We start from the raw sequence: 17,920 nt of genomic DNA on the forward strand, positions 1-17,920 counted from the left end.
ACGATGATGTTCAAAAACAATGTTTCACATTCAAAAGCCAAATTGTTTTTACTGCAGCAGTCAGGGACATGTTCGCTAATACGTGGTTACTTTGTGCAAGTCTCAGCAAGCCTGATACTAGGCTCTACTATGTCAATTATGAACTACAAACACACAAGATGTCACAACCAAGGTTATCTCGAGACTTCAAGCTACACCATGTTTTGGAAATTAAATTATCCATTGTTTAGTTTAGACAATTAAACAAATAATCAATTAAACAAATAATCAAAGTTTTAGCACATTTTACAGCATAAAATTTAAACAAATGAAAACATATAATGCTCTTAGTTGTAAATGGCCGTTTGTTCTGAGCTGTATGATTTTTTGACAATCAACTAGCGGGGCAAGGAATGTACTGGCTGGTAGCTTTTGTACACGCCAGAACACTAGTCTGGTTGATTAGTGACCAAATTAAAGGCGTTGATAGGAAGGCATTATAATTTATGGGTGTAAGAGGGAATATTTGGCATGCATTATTCTAGCAGCTATTTTGTAACAAATGGTCTTTACGATTATTAAGGACAGTAAGTATTTTGGGTGTTCAATACTAAATCATGGCTAAATGTCTAAGTGGGGGCCGGGGGTTTAAATTTAAGGGAGAAAAAGAAATGAATATTGGGTTATAATATTAATCATAGATGTCGACCCTGGTATAACTATTGTACTAAAAATTTGATCATAATGCTTAGGGTCTTTATTAGAATTCAAATTGGATACAAAAATAGGATCTCTTTACACTACACTTACTCACTCACACATCACATTTAACTTGACAGAGGAATACGCTGGCAGAGTAAGTCTATTTGGTCATGAAATTTTGGAGGTCAGGTGGAATCCCTGCAGGAGCCTACGAAAATTTAAGGTTACAAATATCAAAGTCTTTATTTGTCCAGTCATACACGGCATGACAATGCTGGTTGGAAAGTAGTGAAGTTTGGATTTCAGGCAAGAAATACTAACAGAACAATCAAAGAGTTTAAGGTTAGGGGTTATTGTATTCCATATTTTCGTTGACCTCGTGTTATGGTTGTCTGGGGGATCCGGTTTGTTGATAATAAGCATTGGTTTCCTGGAAGAACGAGAATACTCTTCGTACATAGACATAGGAGTAGAAAACTTCATGATCTTGAATAATTCTATGTAGCTATGGTAAGTATAAAGATTTTGTACAGTGAGTATCTCGTTGTTTTTAAACAGAGGTTTAGTGTGCTCCTTTTTATAAAATTTACTATCAAGTTTCTGGTCAGTAAATGGTCTGGTTCGAACACACGTTTTGAATTTATCCAGGTAGGCTGCTCTATCACCAAACAAGACCCTCAGACAGTACTTCTGTGCAGTGAATATTGAGCTTACACGATTTTTAGCTGCCCCACCCCATGCTGATATGCAGTACGACAGATGGGATTCAAAAAGAGTGTAGTATAACTGTCTGTGGAGAAATTCTGGGAGGGAGCAGCGTAGACGACACGAGTTGAGGCTAGGTGGCATGGTTAAGCTTTCGTTTTAGGGCTATTATATGTTCTTCCCATGTTAGATTTTCGTCAATGACGACTCCTAAAAATCTAGCTGACGTTACTCTTTTGATGGGGTAGTTGTCTATATTCATTATGGATTCTTCTTCAACGTTTGCTTCAGTTCGTGACTTAGGTCTAAAGTGAATGTAGCAGCATTTTGACATGTTTATGTGAAGCTTGTTAGCCCACATGTATATTTGAAGGTTTGAAAGTAGGGTGTTGCTGCGTTCATATGCTTCTTGTGCAGTTTTACCAACAAAAAATATGTTGGTGTCATCCGCAAAGGTGACAAACGATCCCAAGATAGAGCTATTAGAGATATCATTTATGTAAAGTAGGAATAAAAGGGGTCCGAGAATTGACCCCTGGGGAACCCCAAATTTTATTGGAAGTAGGTCGGACTTTTCTCCTACAACATCAGTGTACTGAAATCGATTAGTTAGGTAGCTCTTGATCAGATCGTTTGCCACGCCACGGATGCCATACCTTTCTAGTTTGGTAAGTAATGTTGAGTGATCTATAGTATCGAAAGCTTTACTGAGGTCGATGAATATGCCTAACACATGCTGCTTCAATTTGATGTGCTTAGATATGAGGTCAACAGAGTAGTTTACTGCATGGGAGGTTGAGTGCGATTGCCTGAAACCAAACTGAGTCTTAGATATTATTCCCTGAGAGCTGACAAACGAATAAATCCTAGAATATATGATTTTCTCAAATATTTTGCCAAATATGGACAAGGTGGATATGGGACGTTAGTTTTCTATTTCTTCTGGATTACCTTTTTTGAAGACGGGTGTGATTCTGCCAGTCTTAAGTATATCAGGGAATGTACCATTTGACATAAGCTTGTTTAAGTATCTGCTTAAACAAGACGTAATCATCAAATCATCTGAGGCAGGTGAAATGTCAATAATGTACTTCCTTTTTATGGTACATTATTGATATGGGCCTTTAAATCAGCCAAAATAAATTGCTGGAGTATGCAAATTATCTTATATACTTCCTATGGTGCATAGGTATCAGTTCAGATGTGTTTCATTGTTCATGGGGCCCTTTTAGTCAATTCTGTACTCTGGTTTATATCTGTGACTCTGAGCTATATTGACACCATTTACCCATATATGTTGTAGTTAGAAACATGTTGAGGCATGAATTATGGTATTATAGATTGTGTTAGTCCTAGAATGTGGTATTTTTTATTATCTGAGGCTGTTTAATGTCATTTCTGTAGTAGGCTGAAAAGGCTATTGCAAGGTTAGGTACTTCTCATTAAAGATTGATTGTAGAAGCCATATTACAGTTTGAAGGATTATTTTAAGTTTTAAACCATTTGCAATTGTGTAATGATTGATATTCACCAAGTCAAAATCATAATACGCATGTTGTTAGGCTAATATATGTTATTTCTGTAGAATTTTGCTTGGTACAAAATTTTGCTTGGTACAAAAATGACTGTTTGAGCCCAAATATAGCTTGTTGTTACTGATTGTTGTTGTCCATGCTTAGTTTAAACCCTTCTTTGCATGCTCCAAGTAGTCTCAGGTCCCAATAGTTGTACTAAAGGGCTGTTTTGGTCAATAATGAAATGTTATAAATCATTATTTTAACTAACTGTACTTCTCTCATTAAAGCTTGATACATAAGTAGAGCACACAATTGACATTCCCAGCCCAAGAAAGCATATCCTCTTTAAGTTCAAATTGGCTGATATGACCTGCTCCAAACTTAAAATATCTGACATTACAAAATTGCTTGAACCTTGAAAAGATTGCCTAGCACAGACAAAATATGCTACGAAATTGACTTTTTAAGCCTAACAACAGCTTGCGCTTCCATGTTGAATTGACACTAATGATAATTGCCTATGTATGCATTTGGATCCATATTGCTACTAGAGGTGAAATAATATAGGCAGTTATACTGAGAATATCAGAAAATCACATATAGCTAACCTTCTCATACAATATTGACAAAATCAACCGAAGAATGTTTCCCGATGACAGGCCTTTATTTGCAGTGCTACTGTTTTGACATACATTGGTCCCTAGAACTCCTGAAAAAGGTCCTAACAGTTACATGGAGCCCGTGAGTCAATACTGTACCAGAAAAACTACATTTTTGACATTCCCTGCCCAACTATGCATTGAAAGTGAAATCTCAAGTTATTAGTGGACCCAGGGTGTGGGGTGGTAGTATACGTCATATCCTAGAATCTCAAAGCTCATTTTATCATAGTTGACATTTTATGCCCATATATATAACCAAATTCAGCATATTTGAGACTTGAACAAAGTAACCACGTATTAGCGAACATGTCTTCAGAACCTACAAAAATTTATAAAAGTATCCACAATTTAAATTGTATTTTTGACTATAATACATAATAGGTCATAGTTGTAGGTTTATAATCTACCAAGACGCGTCGACTAATATATATTATAATATTTGAAACAAATATTTTACGAATATCACCCGTTAAGGTCATAGGACCTAAACTATTTGTAAGTTTATAATCCTTGATTCACGATGTCAATCCTTTTCAGTTCGGAGTGGTCCAGTGGTGCTGGGTCCATGCATCTCGCCGATCTACTGCATACCAAAGAAAAACATTATTTGATGCGCGGCGCGGCCCAGTAGTGCATCTCGCAACAATAATCAGCTTTGCACTGTTCATGTTCCAGTGTATCCTGATGCCTGAAATCTTGGGACTTGGACATTGCTTAATTGACGATGTCAATTCATCTCAGCTCGGCGCGGCACAGTAGTTGCTCTAATATAATAATATAACCAGAGCCCTTTCGCTTGCAGTAGCGCGCGACCGCCGCAGTACGCGTATACGTTACACATTATGGCTATGTGAAGCACAGTAGCGCATCTCGCCGATGTCGCTGTGAGAAGCCTCATTGAGTGCGCGGCGCGGCACAGAAACGCATCGCGCTACAAGACTGCGCGTGACGTGTAAAACAAGCACGCCCGCAGCGGCGCGAAAGCACATGGTTAGGTGAAATACACTACTATGTACTATATGTACTAACTGGACCGCGCATCAAATAATGTTTCTCGCAACTTAACCACTTCAATTCGGCGAGGTGCACCACTCATATGCCAGGCCACGCCGAGCTGCGAAGGATTGACATCGTGAATGAAATATAACCTAAGGATCTTAGGCCCGCTTCATAGACACGATTGAAGATATTATATTTATATGGTGGAATCACAGGCTGAGTACCGCTCAGTAAGTTCTAGCGCGATTAGTTTACTTTATTCATTTGCTTTGCTATTTAGGCTAGGAACCTCATCCTACTCAATTTGTTGTTGTTGATAATTGCAGGAAATTTAGCACTTGCGTTCTCCTTTTAAACATTAAAGCTTTCAATAAAACCAATAATTACAATGATTAATAAATTCCTTACTCGGAATACAAATTCTACAGTACACAAAGAAGAAAAAGATTCGTTAACTTTATATAACAAAATACCATTCTGCAAGATTGAATCAGCCAATCAACATGTCACCAGTGATCATGATAAAATGTGCCTTAAATTTTGCGATCGTCTAAAACATAATAGACTGCACAACCTAACAGAAAATAGGCGTTTGTACTTGATTCGACTTGATTTATTGGGCCAAAAGCTTACCCAAGAAATAACACAAAAACTGAAATAGATAAAACATTATCTTTTGAAATATGAATTAAATCAGGATGCAATGGTCTACCCCCATGAGAAAATTCCTCGCATTTTATAGTTTTATTTGATGCACAAATCGAATATCGATATTAAAACGGTATCAAAATTTGCAAGAATGTTATTAAATATTATTACAACACGGATGTAAACAGTAAACACTAGCATATCAAATTAAGTAATTCTGCTCCAAGCTAGTACGCGGCAGTTCTATTTATTTTTCTAATTATACAAATCTCAAAAACAATACCCACAGCAAATAAACGCATACCTAAACTTTCAAAGATTAATAAAAAACGACCTTATTTCGCAGCTTAGCCCTTCTATTCAGTGTCTACAACTAAATATGTTTCACGATTAATACTGCATGATAGACTCAACAGAATGCTGTCGCAAGTTTTACGCAGCGAAACAATCTTCCAAATTGAACCAACTCAGCCTTGAAGCAGTGAAAAATCTCAAACAAAGTTTTTAGATATAACCGCCTCTAGCTTAACTCCTGGCTAAGCTCGGAAACACAACTGTCTGCAAGGTTTGCAAAGGACTTTCTGTTTTTAGTTTCCGACTCTCGGTCTCAATTCCATTGTCGCGTCTTGACAGAAACTGTCAGTGAACGGGATGCAGTTAATGTAGATGCAGTTCTCGCATGTTGAGCCCTGAAACATTGCTGCTAATTGCACGAACTTGCGAAGTTAAATTTTTAACAATTAACCTAATAATGTGGACAGAAACTTCGGTCTAATGTTAACTTCGATTGAAGCTGGTTTACGTTTTGGTGACAGTAAGGGACCCGCAGAATGAGAAGCTCTTAAATAGCTAAAATATTATCATCATACATTTTAAACGATCTCTTACTGTCAACAACTCGCAAACCAACTTCGGCCGAAGTAAGCATAGGATTAAAGTTGGCTACATCTTGGTAACAGTAAAACTCTATACGCTTTGTAGCTAATAATATAGTGGTACTGTCATAATAATGTTGTGATTAAATGAGGGTAATGTGTATGAGCTTACCTGAGCCAGATAGAAGACGATGAAGAGCAGAGCAAACAACACAACACTCAACACTCCGCACGCAATCTGAACCACCAGTTTAGCGATTCTGTCTTCCTCCGAGAAATTGACATGGGGCAGGATCACAAACGATGTCAGAAAACCGAACAAGAAGCTGAAATCAGAATACTTTTAAATCATCTGTCACACTGTTGACTCAAAGTTTAAGATTAAGTGTGATTCAAAATTCCGGCCATTATAACTCCAACCTTCGTTTCTGTACAAAGTTTTTGACGTATGTTAAAGGTATATCGAGGTACCCTGTATAATACTGCACAGAGAGGCACGGTATAGAAAGGTTTGCCTGTAGTTATCTTACCCTCCGATATGAGCGAAGTTATCAATCCAAGGAAGCAGACCGGCCAGGAACAAGAGGGCGACTAGGAGAAGGAGTTTAGCCAGCTCCAGGATTGGGGACTTGTAGATCTTCCAGTTCACCACAACCTCCACTATCAGAGATGCTAACACACCGTACAGTGCTCCTGATGCGCCCACCTGGCAAATAATGTTTAGTCAAGTATCATATTATGTGTGTTATATTATTATTATATTATACATATTATACATGTTATATTATTATTATATTATACATAATATACATGTTATAACCGTTTTAAGAGTGTTCACATTTTTAAAGGAATTTTGGGTTTTACTAACTTTTTACAATTTTTAGGGCTTATGTCACTGAAGATGACGCCTTGCAACATGTTTGACGATAGCCTGTAGATTGATAGTTTGATCTCAGTATTTACAACAATTCATCTAGTTTGATTGATTCAAAGGGAAAAATTCCTCTTATACATGTTATATTATTATTATATCATATTATACATATTATATTATATTATACATATTATGTGTGAAACGAAATGGAATCACCCCAACAACTGATCAGAGGCTAAAAATACTTAACAGTGACAAAATGTATTATGTAACCATTATTTTGGACCAAAATTCAGCCCTCAAATGGAGTTGAAAAGATCCACTCTTAAGAAAGAAATTATTTAGTACTACATAGAATATTTTCTGATTGGATACACAAAAACCATCTGACCCCTCAATCTCCCTCCCTATGTATGTATAATGTGCTCTTATTGGTTTGGCCGGTGTACCAAAAACCGGTCCCCAAACAAGTACAACAAACATGATCAACCGGCAAAATAACATTTTTGTCGAACCCGGTCCGCGCGCGCGTCGTAATTCTAATATCAGCGCAGAGTTGACTGTTTGTAAACGATTCGGCGTAATGTGTTCTCAGCGGCCGCGGTATTCGGATGTAACACAGGTATTTAGTGGGGTGTTTATTTGGTGGTATGTTTACATAAGGAGAGGTATTCGATAGGAAGCTTCATTACACTATGTTCAGCTGTGAAGCTTACATCCAACACATGTTCAATAAACTGACCTCGGGTTGGTAAGGGATAAGGATGGCAGATAGCATGGTGCCTCCAATTCCACTAGCGAAGTAGATAAAACCAATCCTCCACCAGCCTGCAAACTTCTCCATGTCCCTCAATATGGTGGCTTGGAAAACTAACCTGACACATTTTTCCAGTTACAGAAACATACATTTGTCTCCATAATATTTTCTCAATTAATTTCAATCTGCCAACATGTGTTATTTGTTGCTAAAACATTAATTAAGGTACCATTATAATATGATACAGTAACATCATTAATAAACTAACGTGATGACGAGATGTATAATTCCAGCGTGCATGAATGTAGGGAGTAATGCTCGGTAGAACTGGTCTGGAATGTCGTCAAACAAGAAACCTGACAATCCACAAATATCTGTCACACAGCTCACCTGAGCGATTTTAGTATATTAAATAGTAGTTATGTAGTATAATACAGTACAGTACAGCACAGTACAGTACAGTACAGTACAGTACAGTACAGTACAGTACAGTACAGTACAGTACAGTACAGTACAGTACAGTACAGTACAGTACAGTACAGTACAGCTCACCTGAGCGATTTTAGTATATTAAATAGTAGTTATGTAGTATAATACAGTACTGTACTGTACTGTACTGTACAGTACAGTAAGTTTTCAGTCAATACATTTGATACTTTCGGCTTGAAACACGCGTTATGATACTCAAAGGTAATATTGAAAGTATGAAGTGTGACATTAATGTAAGTTACTTATTAATATTAATAGAAATACTAGTCTACAAAGTGCATGGTAATTAGGTAATATCTATTGAAACTCTGTGCGGGAATATTTAGCGTAAATAGGCTTACTTGAGAGCAGAGAGTTGCGTTTTCGTGGAAGAATCCTTTTCTGAACTGACACTCTTCCTGAAACACAAATAATTATTACTATTTCTTTAAAAAGTACTACACATTTGTAGCGTTCACTATGGTGCCATGGCAACGTGTATACGGAGTAATTATATACTATAAGGAAACTGTGTCCCCACATTTCCTGAACTTGTATTGTACTAGCACATTGTTTGAATTAAACTGTACAGTGTGCATAATGCTATAATGTCAACTCATTTAAATGTATTGAGAGAAATACTGAAGATTGGTCTTGTGTACAGTGAGAAACTATACACAATAACCATTATAAAACAGTACACATCATTGTACTGCAAACATAGTACTATACAATATACAATGTACTATACACTACTATAATACACTATATTTTCTAGGTTACTAGGTTACTAGGTTACTAGGTTACTAGGTTACTAGGTTACTAGGTTACTAGGTTACTAGGTTACTAGGCCTAGGTTACTAGGTTACTAGGTTACTAGGTTACTAGGTTACTAGGTTACTAGGTTACTAGTTTACTAGGTTACTAGGTTACTAGGTTACTAGGTTACTATAATACACTATATTTACCTGAGAGACGATAGTGCACTCTCCCTGAAGGCCAATACAACAGGGTCTAGCTGAAACCTCACACAGTAAATGCTCGTTTGGTACCTTCAAGTTCTTAATGTCCTCTTTATACTCTTCTTTCACCTGCAATATACAGATAGTTAACATAACCACTACTGTAATAATCTACTGTGAAATATCAAATACAGTGAAAAGCAAACCAAATAATAGTATTAAAGATATCACACATAAAAGTGGTGTTATTACATAATATAATGTATAATATGTACCGGACAGTCAGGCCAGGTTGAATATGATCCCTCCCAAAGTGAATCGTTAGAATAAGCTTCGTTCAGACAACCATCTTTTCCTAGCCCACATACCTGCAGATTCATACAATCAGTGTTATAAATATTAGGATGTTTATTTTTAACTACTTCAGATTTGTGTAAAGTTTGATAATAATAATTACAACTTTTAATATAAACACTCTTTATGTAACAGTGTCTACTACTCAGTGTTTTGTACTGACCCTATATCTCTATATCACCCCCCGGGCCCCCGCCCCCCCCCCCTAAACTGCACTATAAACAATAACACTAACTGACCTTGTCATCTTTAAACTCTGCAAATGATGACGTACACTTTGACCTCTCAGTTTGCCAGCAGGCGTTCAGATCCTTCCTTATACAGCAACCAGACGTGTCCTCAACTGCTGCGTCATCTGCTATCTTCTCAAAGTATGCCTGCAAATAAACATGGTTACTTTATAATCACAGTATTTATATAAACCTGATCACATTCCAGGATACACTGGGTAATGACTACTCACACCGCTCACATATATTCCCATATCATCATTCATCTTGCACCGACATTAGATCGAACATGTTACCAAACAGATTGCGTGGTCTTTTATCAACACAGAATACACAATTACCTTGTCTTTTCTCATACAAGGAGAATATTTCGCCCCCAGATGAATGAGACTCTGATAGTCAGGACCTATCCAGAAGTTGGTTGTTTGGTTGTATCCAATAGTCTCGTACGCTAGGTTATGTCTCAGCAGCTGTCTTCTTACTTCCTACAATAGTTTCAATAGTTAGGAACCACGTGGCTGAATAATGTATCAGTATTTCAGATAGTGCGACTGGATAGTGGATATGGATGATTTAAATCAAAGTAAAATTTAATTCAACAAAATTTGAATATCTTGGGTGTAATGATATATTATATGATATATAGATATATATAATACAAATTGAAACGATAATGATATCATGCTTTCATGATTGAAACAATTGTTCAACTCAACCGGTCTGGCGGTCGTTTCAATTTGCATTATAATAATAGCGACATATAAAATAACGTACCTTATCTGTAAAGCCAATAGGAGCTATATTTTGCGTTACCAGGGTGATAATGACGATGACAATGTTAACAAACATTACCCACGAGGTAAAGTATGGTCTGAAATAGTGAAATTTTATTTAACTTGAAAACTAATTACAGAATAGGTACATGACCTTCATGTGAAGAGTCTTCGAAAATTGAAGTAACTAAAATTAAACTGTTAGTTAACTGTAGTCAGTAATATAACTCGCTACTTAAACTAAACATCCTTATCAGACCTACATTACCACTATAAGACTGAAAATGCAAAGAGAACCTCAAGTGTGTGAATGTTGAATTAATTACACTGCTACACTGCTACTAATATAATGCCTGTTATACTGCAGGCATTATATATGATGTTTTATTGGTACAACTGTTCAGTGTTCAACTGTTTTCCTTTTTAATATTTATTAAACTAAAAAATCCAGAACTGTACCGCGATCTATTAAGTTCTAAGTTAATTGGTCGCATTATATGATGATAGACTAAGATAATACAACCTTATCTAAAGTTTAATCAACGGTGCGACAGCAGTAAAACATATTAAGAATAGTAAAAACAGAAGACATTTATAATTTGATTTTTTTAGCCCAAGACAGACCTAAGTGGAGAAAGTTATTTTAGTTTTAGTAGGTTACTTATCGGATTTTTAATTTGTTAATACAATTTATTTATTTGAATAAAGTTGTATAATAATAACGAATCCTCATAAGATAAGATAATATCAAAACAAGAATTGCCCCCGTTGTTTCGTTTTGGCGGACGCTAGATTTCCATTTCACTATAACTATTAATATAAGCTCTAATCAGCTCACCTTGTAATAATAATATTGAAACATCAGTACACTACGCGTGCCACGTTCAAGTTGGGCTTATTACAAAATACTATACATTACATTGTATACATTAAAACACAGTCGCGCCGCGCATTCATAGATCACAGGCTATCTATACATCACATCTCCGCAAGCAATCCTCGCGCGCGCGCAAATTTTTCGTTGCTTGGTAACATATGGAAGGAACACGACATATATTTGACCCACCTACCCCAATCTCCAAAATCCACGTTTTTCTGCAAAAAACGTCCATTCGTAACCTTTCACTATTGCCTTTTTTCAAAAGGGTGAAAAGGAAAAAATCTGACCTGTTGTCAAACTTGACTCGTAGCTGCTTTCTGACGTCCGGAGGCAGCTTATTTAAAGTAATATACTCCCTGTCCATTAAATCTGCAACAAACCCCTCTCCTATATTTCTCTCACCGTCAGTGTGGATCTCTGCATCTCCAGGCAACCTGTTTAATATAAAGGGTAAATAGGCAACTTGAATTTTTTGATATCATTGACTATGTTTCTCATTTCCTTACACACGCGTCAAAGATATAGATATATGATAAACTGGTAATTGAATAACTAAGTAAACTAATTGAAAAGTTGCTATGGTTACTTACGTTCCACCCTTTTTAGCGGTAGTTGCTCCGTCAGGTCCGAAGAACTCGTTATCAGCGAATTTTGTGGAACGGTCCACAGCACAGCCGTGTCTCAAAGTATCCGCTCTTGTCTCCGGCTGGAAGGGTTAACTTTAGAATTTTATTTATCTGTCGACACTTAATACAGGGACAGGGACAGGGACAGGGACAGGGACAGGGACAGGGACAGGGACAGGGACAGGGACAGGGACAGGGACAGGGACAGGGACAGGGACAGGGACAGGGACAGGGACAGGTAGAACTTACGTTAGAATAACCCTGGTAAAAGTTCTTCATCATAGTGAAGGCTCCAGGACGCTGTCCTCTCTCCAGGTTTCCAGTGTTGGAATTGTTTCTCTCCACTACGTCCCCCTTCAACTTGTTGGCCCGCATAGTTTGGTACCTCTGCTGCCAATTGTTGGAGTTCACCCCGGTGCCGCGCCGTCCTCCTTGAAACGCGGCCATCGCCTCCCTGAAACAAACAGTACGATAGCACACTTTATCATTACTATGGTAGTGACTAGGATACAAGGATACAATCTGGGACTAGTGATCACACTTTATCATTACTAAACTTAGTTCTGCACCCGATTCTGTTGTACGAAGAGATCAGTATGATTGACATAAAATAACCAAACTCTAGGTCCACATCATACACTAGAGTATGATGTGGACCGATGATATACATTGTACATTGTACATACCGTTAGAACCAAGTTAATGGAATACTCACTATAGCTATGGTTACTATAGTTACTATGGTTACTATGGTTACTATGGTTACTACTATACTTACGTATTAGGGTTGGCAGTGACATGACCCGCAGGCCCGGCCCATGTTTGGGCCCTCTTAGACATCCCCTTCTATTTTTAACTAAACAACTATAAAACTTACTAGTTAGCTAGGCAATACAACTTTAACTTATATTTTACAACTATAATAATGGAATTCTATAACAATAATAGGCTAAAAATTAAATAATAAATTACAGAAATGCACAACTCTAGTCAATGTAATGGGAGCTGTTATGTAGAATAGATATGCAGCTAAACACTACTTCAGCCATATTGCAAACAGCAGTGATGTAACAGTGTATACAATATGATGATAATATAATTTAGCAGCGTGTAAAGGTGAAATCATAATCTATAAATAGATTTCGTTAACACCTCAAACAGCATTACTATTATTACATACACTGAAGTGGATCTGTGAACTATAGTATCAGCTGATATAGTTTATCAAGACAATGCTTTATCAAGACATGCTACCAAACCCAAATAACGTGCTACAATCTCCAACCAAAACACATGCTAAATAACGTGCTACAACCTCCAACCAAAACACATCACAACAGTAAACTCAGATACTTTAAATTACCTCATTTGCGCCTCATTTCTATTGGTGTGTTCACTGAAACGTTATAACATAAACACACACGAAACACACAAATTAAAATAAACACAATCTGAACTTCGTGTAAATGTCGACTGTTTAATTAGTTAAAAACAAATCACTCACGCAGTAGGGTTACTAGGTTCAGGCTTATAGGACATGTTAAACTGAGGTACACTAAGATACACTAACACACTGTGTACACGATCAACAATCAGCCAATTTCAAATCAACATATAATAATGACCGTGTTTCTTAGTGTTGAATAATCAGCACAAAGAAACACGATCATTGAAAAGTGTGGAACTAAGAGTGATCCACTGAGAGACAGGGTAATATGATCTCTCAACACTGCTCTGAGGGTCCAGGTAATACAATCCTGTGTAGTTCAGGGGGAAACGTTTCCCGTATCACATATCTCTATACTACTAGTTTCAGAGCATTGAAACTACTAGTTTCAGAGCATTAAAAATAATAGTTTCAGAGCATTGAAACTACTAGTTTCAGAGCATTGAAACTACTAGTTTCAGAGCATTAAAAATAATAGTTTCAGAGCATTGAAACTACTAGTTTCAGAGCATTAAAACTACTAGTTTCAGAGCATTAGAACTACTAGTTTCAGAGCATTAAAACATTACTGCCACTACAGGAGTACTACTAGTTTGTATAGACATCTTACAGATATCATATCAATCATCAAATTACAGAGAAAAGGAAGACGTGCATTAATCAAGAGAACAAATAAATCAGCGTGATAATCTATAAGAGAGTTGCTAAGCAACTAAACTCTATATTACATTGTTAGAGCGATCTTTATCGTGCACATTAATTCATGCAGGTTCAGTATAGAATATATCAATAGATAGACAAATCACTCAATATAGCAGGGTTATTATGGTTACTAGGGTAACCATGGTAACAAATCACTCAATATAGCCAACCTCATAAGCCTCTCATTCCTGTCACTGAAAAAAGCGGTTAAAAATAACACGTGACATAATAAATATACATTACTATACTATATTACGGATACATAATAACAATACATCATTACACTTTGCACTTTACTTGGGGCTGTTTGAAACTGTGTTACATGCGAAACTTATTGCTTTTCCAGCGAAATTTAATATTGAAGAATTTTAGTGTTTATCATAATGATTCATGCGACATCAGTACATGCAATTGAGCAATTGGCTGAAGAAATAGTAATCTTAAAGCGTTTTATATTACTAAAAAGCATATGTCATGCATCATGAAGCGTATTTCAAATATACAGAAAAATAAAAGCATAAGATTATGAGATATATGTTAATAAAACTAAAGCAAACATTTATTAAGAATTAAGATCTAGACCTAACAAGAGAACTATTTTCAGTGCAACAAAGCAGGCCTCGTTTAACAGTTAAAGGCTGACTAGGAAGCGCCTAATTGGAGTCCACTAGTATCATTATTATACATGTTTCTCACACAGTAACACTGAGTACAAAGGAAGATCTCATACTTCTATACAGTCAGTACAAATATCAAAGATTTTTTCCGCCTTCGGCGGCGCGCGCTTCACGCGCACTAAGTGGCATTGCAACGTAGGTCAAAAAATATTTTCGTGTATCACCGTTAAATGTTATATATGTAGTGCATGTGTAGTACTCCCCTTCGGACGATGTCTGAAGGGGTTCCGACAGAAAAAAGTTGATGATAAGAAGTTTTCACATAGCATGTGCTACGCGTACTGCGTGACGCGCTCTGTTTCACAAGTAGGATAGGCACATACAGATCGCCAATATAAGGATGGTACGTGTGCGCGCGCGCAGTGCTGACAATAGCGTCGTATTAACCCGGGTGCACGTACAACGTGTGCGATGCTTGGTATCTATTTGAGGGTTTATGTCTTTCAAGAAGTTTTTCGACGTTGTAAATCAGTACTACAGAATTGTGGTACAATAAGAAATTAGAAATTTTACATCTACGATTGAAATACAATTTGAATTAAACAGATTACATAAAAATATAAGTATTCTTTGTATATTATAATGAAATCTAAAAAGCCGTGGTCACACAAGGAAGCTATTAGTTTCATTTTTAGTCAGTTTTTATCGCATCAAAAATATCTGTCCGACCGAGTACTACGCCAATAAATATAGCTCTGCAATGACACACAAACGTATAATTTCCACAACGTATAATTAACCACAACCGATAAAATGTTGTTTTAAACCCCCAACTTCACGTGGACGGCGTACACTGTTACAAAGACTAATTTAGATTTATTGTAGAGATTTGTACTAATTTATCAATTTGAATTGCATGTATATAATTTTCATATGATTCGGTCATGAATGCTATATAAAACTTTTTACGTAAATTAAACAATAATATGTATAAATAAATATAGACATTTCATAGATGAATTACGGAGATTACAGATTGAAGTATAAATGATAACGAGATACATAACCACTTCGTGATCGCAAGATACGGATTCATTTGCATAAATATAACATATAACAAATCCGGTGACGACACCATCTTCCTCGGACGCATCATTTCACTTCGCGTTCAGTAAGAAATAGGTTACGATCTTTCAGTCCATCATTGAATTCGTGTTTCAGTAAGAACAGGTTAGTTCTTCAGTACCAAACTATTGACTTCGTATTCAGTAAGAAACAAAAAAAAAATTAAACGGGTTCTTTCTGCAGGACACTACGACCGGATGCTGATAAAAGTACATGTTGTCATTTGACATAATTTACCTTTTATTATGTAAATGTAGAATATATAATCTGTTATCGTAAAACAGCAATGATAATTTAGCCCCTATCACTTGATCGTGCTAATATTTATATGCGTAAGATACTTTTTGTTCTTTACTACTGCACGATCGGTTGAACTTGAAGTTTGGGGAGAATAGTGGACTAATAATATTTTCACAATAAAATGTATTTAATTTTAATTGCGTTGTGAGGATGTTAAACATTGAAAATGAAATGATGCGAGGATTCCTCTTTTGTGCTAATAGGACATAAAGTGTCGGTTGATCAGGAGCGAGCTTAGTGTGCAGTGTGACGCTGAAGACATTTAACAAGTATTTTCGAAAGTCTGCTAATAAAATCCTTTCACGTGACTTGTATGTTTTAAATATCCCTCAGGTTAGTGTGAGTGTGTGCAGTGCAGGAGCGACACAAACCCCCAAAACCCACAAAACAAATAACCATACAATATTAACACAACCCCTACGGGCGATTGTGACGCTCTTCGTACCTCTTAATCTCGGGTTACGTGCACTGGCAGCATAAGGGGACAGATGATTTTCATTTCAAAGTTAGCTACTTATAGCAAAGAAAGCTTGTGGATCAGAGGTTATGAAGTTGGCAAATACAGCTTACTGAATATAGGGGGCCACCACACCCGGGTAGCAAGTTTTGTGAGAATGTGCTTCAGGAGCGGAAATTAATGTCACGACGACGTCGCAGATTGTGAGTCAGCGAGCTACATTACGACTTCTAATCGGACCTTACTTAAATAGTTAGAGGCAAGAAATTGCTGTTTATGGGTTCAATCTAGTGAACAAATTCGTAACCAAGGTTTGTTACAGGAATGTGTTGTCTATGTCAGGAACCACAAAAAAAAAAACCGTCCAGCTGAAAACTTTTGGGAAAAATTTTTATAGTATTATTCTACAGGACCATACGCCCTACCCACTAATATTGGTTATTCGGCTCCGAAGTCTTGAGATCTCCATAGGGGGTGAAATAATGACCGCAATGGCCACATTATGGGCGGCGAATGATAGTTTCAGAAAATCGATTGGAGCTTTATTTTTGAAATAAATGGAATTTTTTGAAATTTTTCTCATTTTTTATGAAATTTCGAAAAAAAATACACCTAATTTTGTTTAAAGATTATTTTACAATCTATTTAAAACTTATCTACAAATAACAATTACAGTTAGTCAAAAACTGTGTATTTCAGTAAAAGTACCAAGACTATTATTAATACCAGTTTATTTTAATCAAAATACCGCTGTTCTTAGTTCATATGTCTAATGTTTGCTGCAGGTTCAACCAGGCATCGTCCACAAGTGGCAAACAATTGAAGATATTTCCTACATGAACATCTGAAGTCAAACAGGCCTTTTCAACATCGACAGAAAGTTACACATATAAGGTTTCATAAATGAGACTATGGTGCATCTGGTTCGTAAGTGCACCAGGAGCCAATTTCTGCCGTAGTCAAGGGGATTCAGATCTGTCAGCGTTAAGCATGACTCAGTTATGTACTGTAAGTAAGCTCTAAGGATGTGTCCGTTGCTGAAAGCTATTGTTGGAGGTAGCCTATTCGATTGAGATCTTTTTCGCTACCATACCTCATTGTATGCTAGGAATTCAATGCAGAAAGGTCTTTTTCTTGTCACCATAAATGTACTGCCAAAGAAACAGAGGCCGCTGCATCACTAATATTTTCTTTTGATTCCTCACCGAAAGCTATGTTGCAACTGATACTTGCTCACATCAAAGGTGAGAGTTTTTTAGCA

General features: G+C 36.6%; 2 protein-coding genes across 5 annotated transcripts in view; both read right to left on the reverse strand.

The window, feature by feature from the left end:
* The window catches only part of LOC134817619 (uncharacterized), an 87,506-nt gene that overhangs the window by 12,673 nt on the left and 56,913 nt on the right, over positions 1-17,920 (reverse strand). The window lies entirely within an intron of this gene.
* Positions 4,948-17,920, reverse strand: part of LOC134817621 (inactive rhomboid protein 1-like) — a 149,411-nt gene continuing 136,438 nt past the window's right edge. Inside the window, exons 1-16 of one of the 4 annotated variants that reach the window (XM_063826852.1) lie at positions 14,331-14,349; positions 13,375-13,407; positions 12,261-12,465; positions 11,976-12,091; positions 11,673-11,819; positions 10,507-10,603; positions 10,074-10,217; positions 9,742-9,879; positions 9,424-9,516; positions 9,155-9,277; positions 8,549-8,605; positions 7,987-8,108; positions 7,704-7,836; positions 6,618-6,793; positions 6,260-6,413; positions 4,948-5,901 (exon numbers count right to left, since the gene is read on the reverse strand). In XM_063826852.1, the coding sequence (XP_063682922.1) occupies positions 5,800-5,901; positions 6,260-6,413; positions 6,618-6,793; positions 7,704-7,836; positions 7,987-8,108; positions 8,549-8,605; positions 9,155-9,277; positions 9,424-9,516; positions 9,742-9,879; positions 10,074-10,217; positions 10,507-10,603; positions 11,673-11,819; positions 11,976-12,091; positions 12,261-12,465; positions 13,375-13,407; positions 14,331-14,335 (1,845 nt within the window). In that variant the 5' untranslated portion in view covers positions 14,336-14,349 and the 3' untranslated portion in view covers positions 4,948-5,799. Of the gene's footprint in view, positions 5,902-6,259; positions 6,414-6,617; positions 6,794-7,703; positions 7,837-7,986; positions 8,109-8,548; positions 8,606-9,154; positions 9,278-9,423; positions 9,517-9,741; positions 9,880-10,073; positions 10,218-10,506; positions 10,604-11,672; positions 11,820-11,975; positions 12,092-12,260; positions 12,466-12,789; positions 12,883-13,374; positions 13,408-14,330; positions 14,358-17,920 lie in introns of those variants that run through there. The other 3 variants (XM_063826853.1, XM_063826851.1, XM_063826854.1) reach the window with 3 other exon arrangements.

Source organism: Bolinopsis microptera, chromosome 6, assembly GCF_026151205.1.
Source record: "Bolinopsis microptera isolate Bmic1 chromosome 6, MBARI_Bmic_1.0, whole genome shotgun sequence".
In the NCBI taxonomy this organism is placed as follows: domain Eukaryota; kingdom Metazoa; phylum Ctenophora; class Tentaculata; order Lobata; family Bolinopsidae; genus Bolinopsis; species Bolinopsis microptera.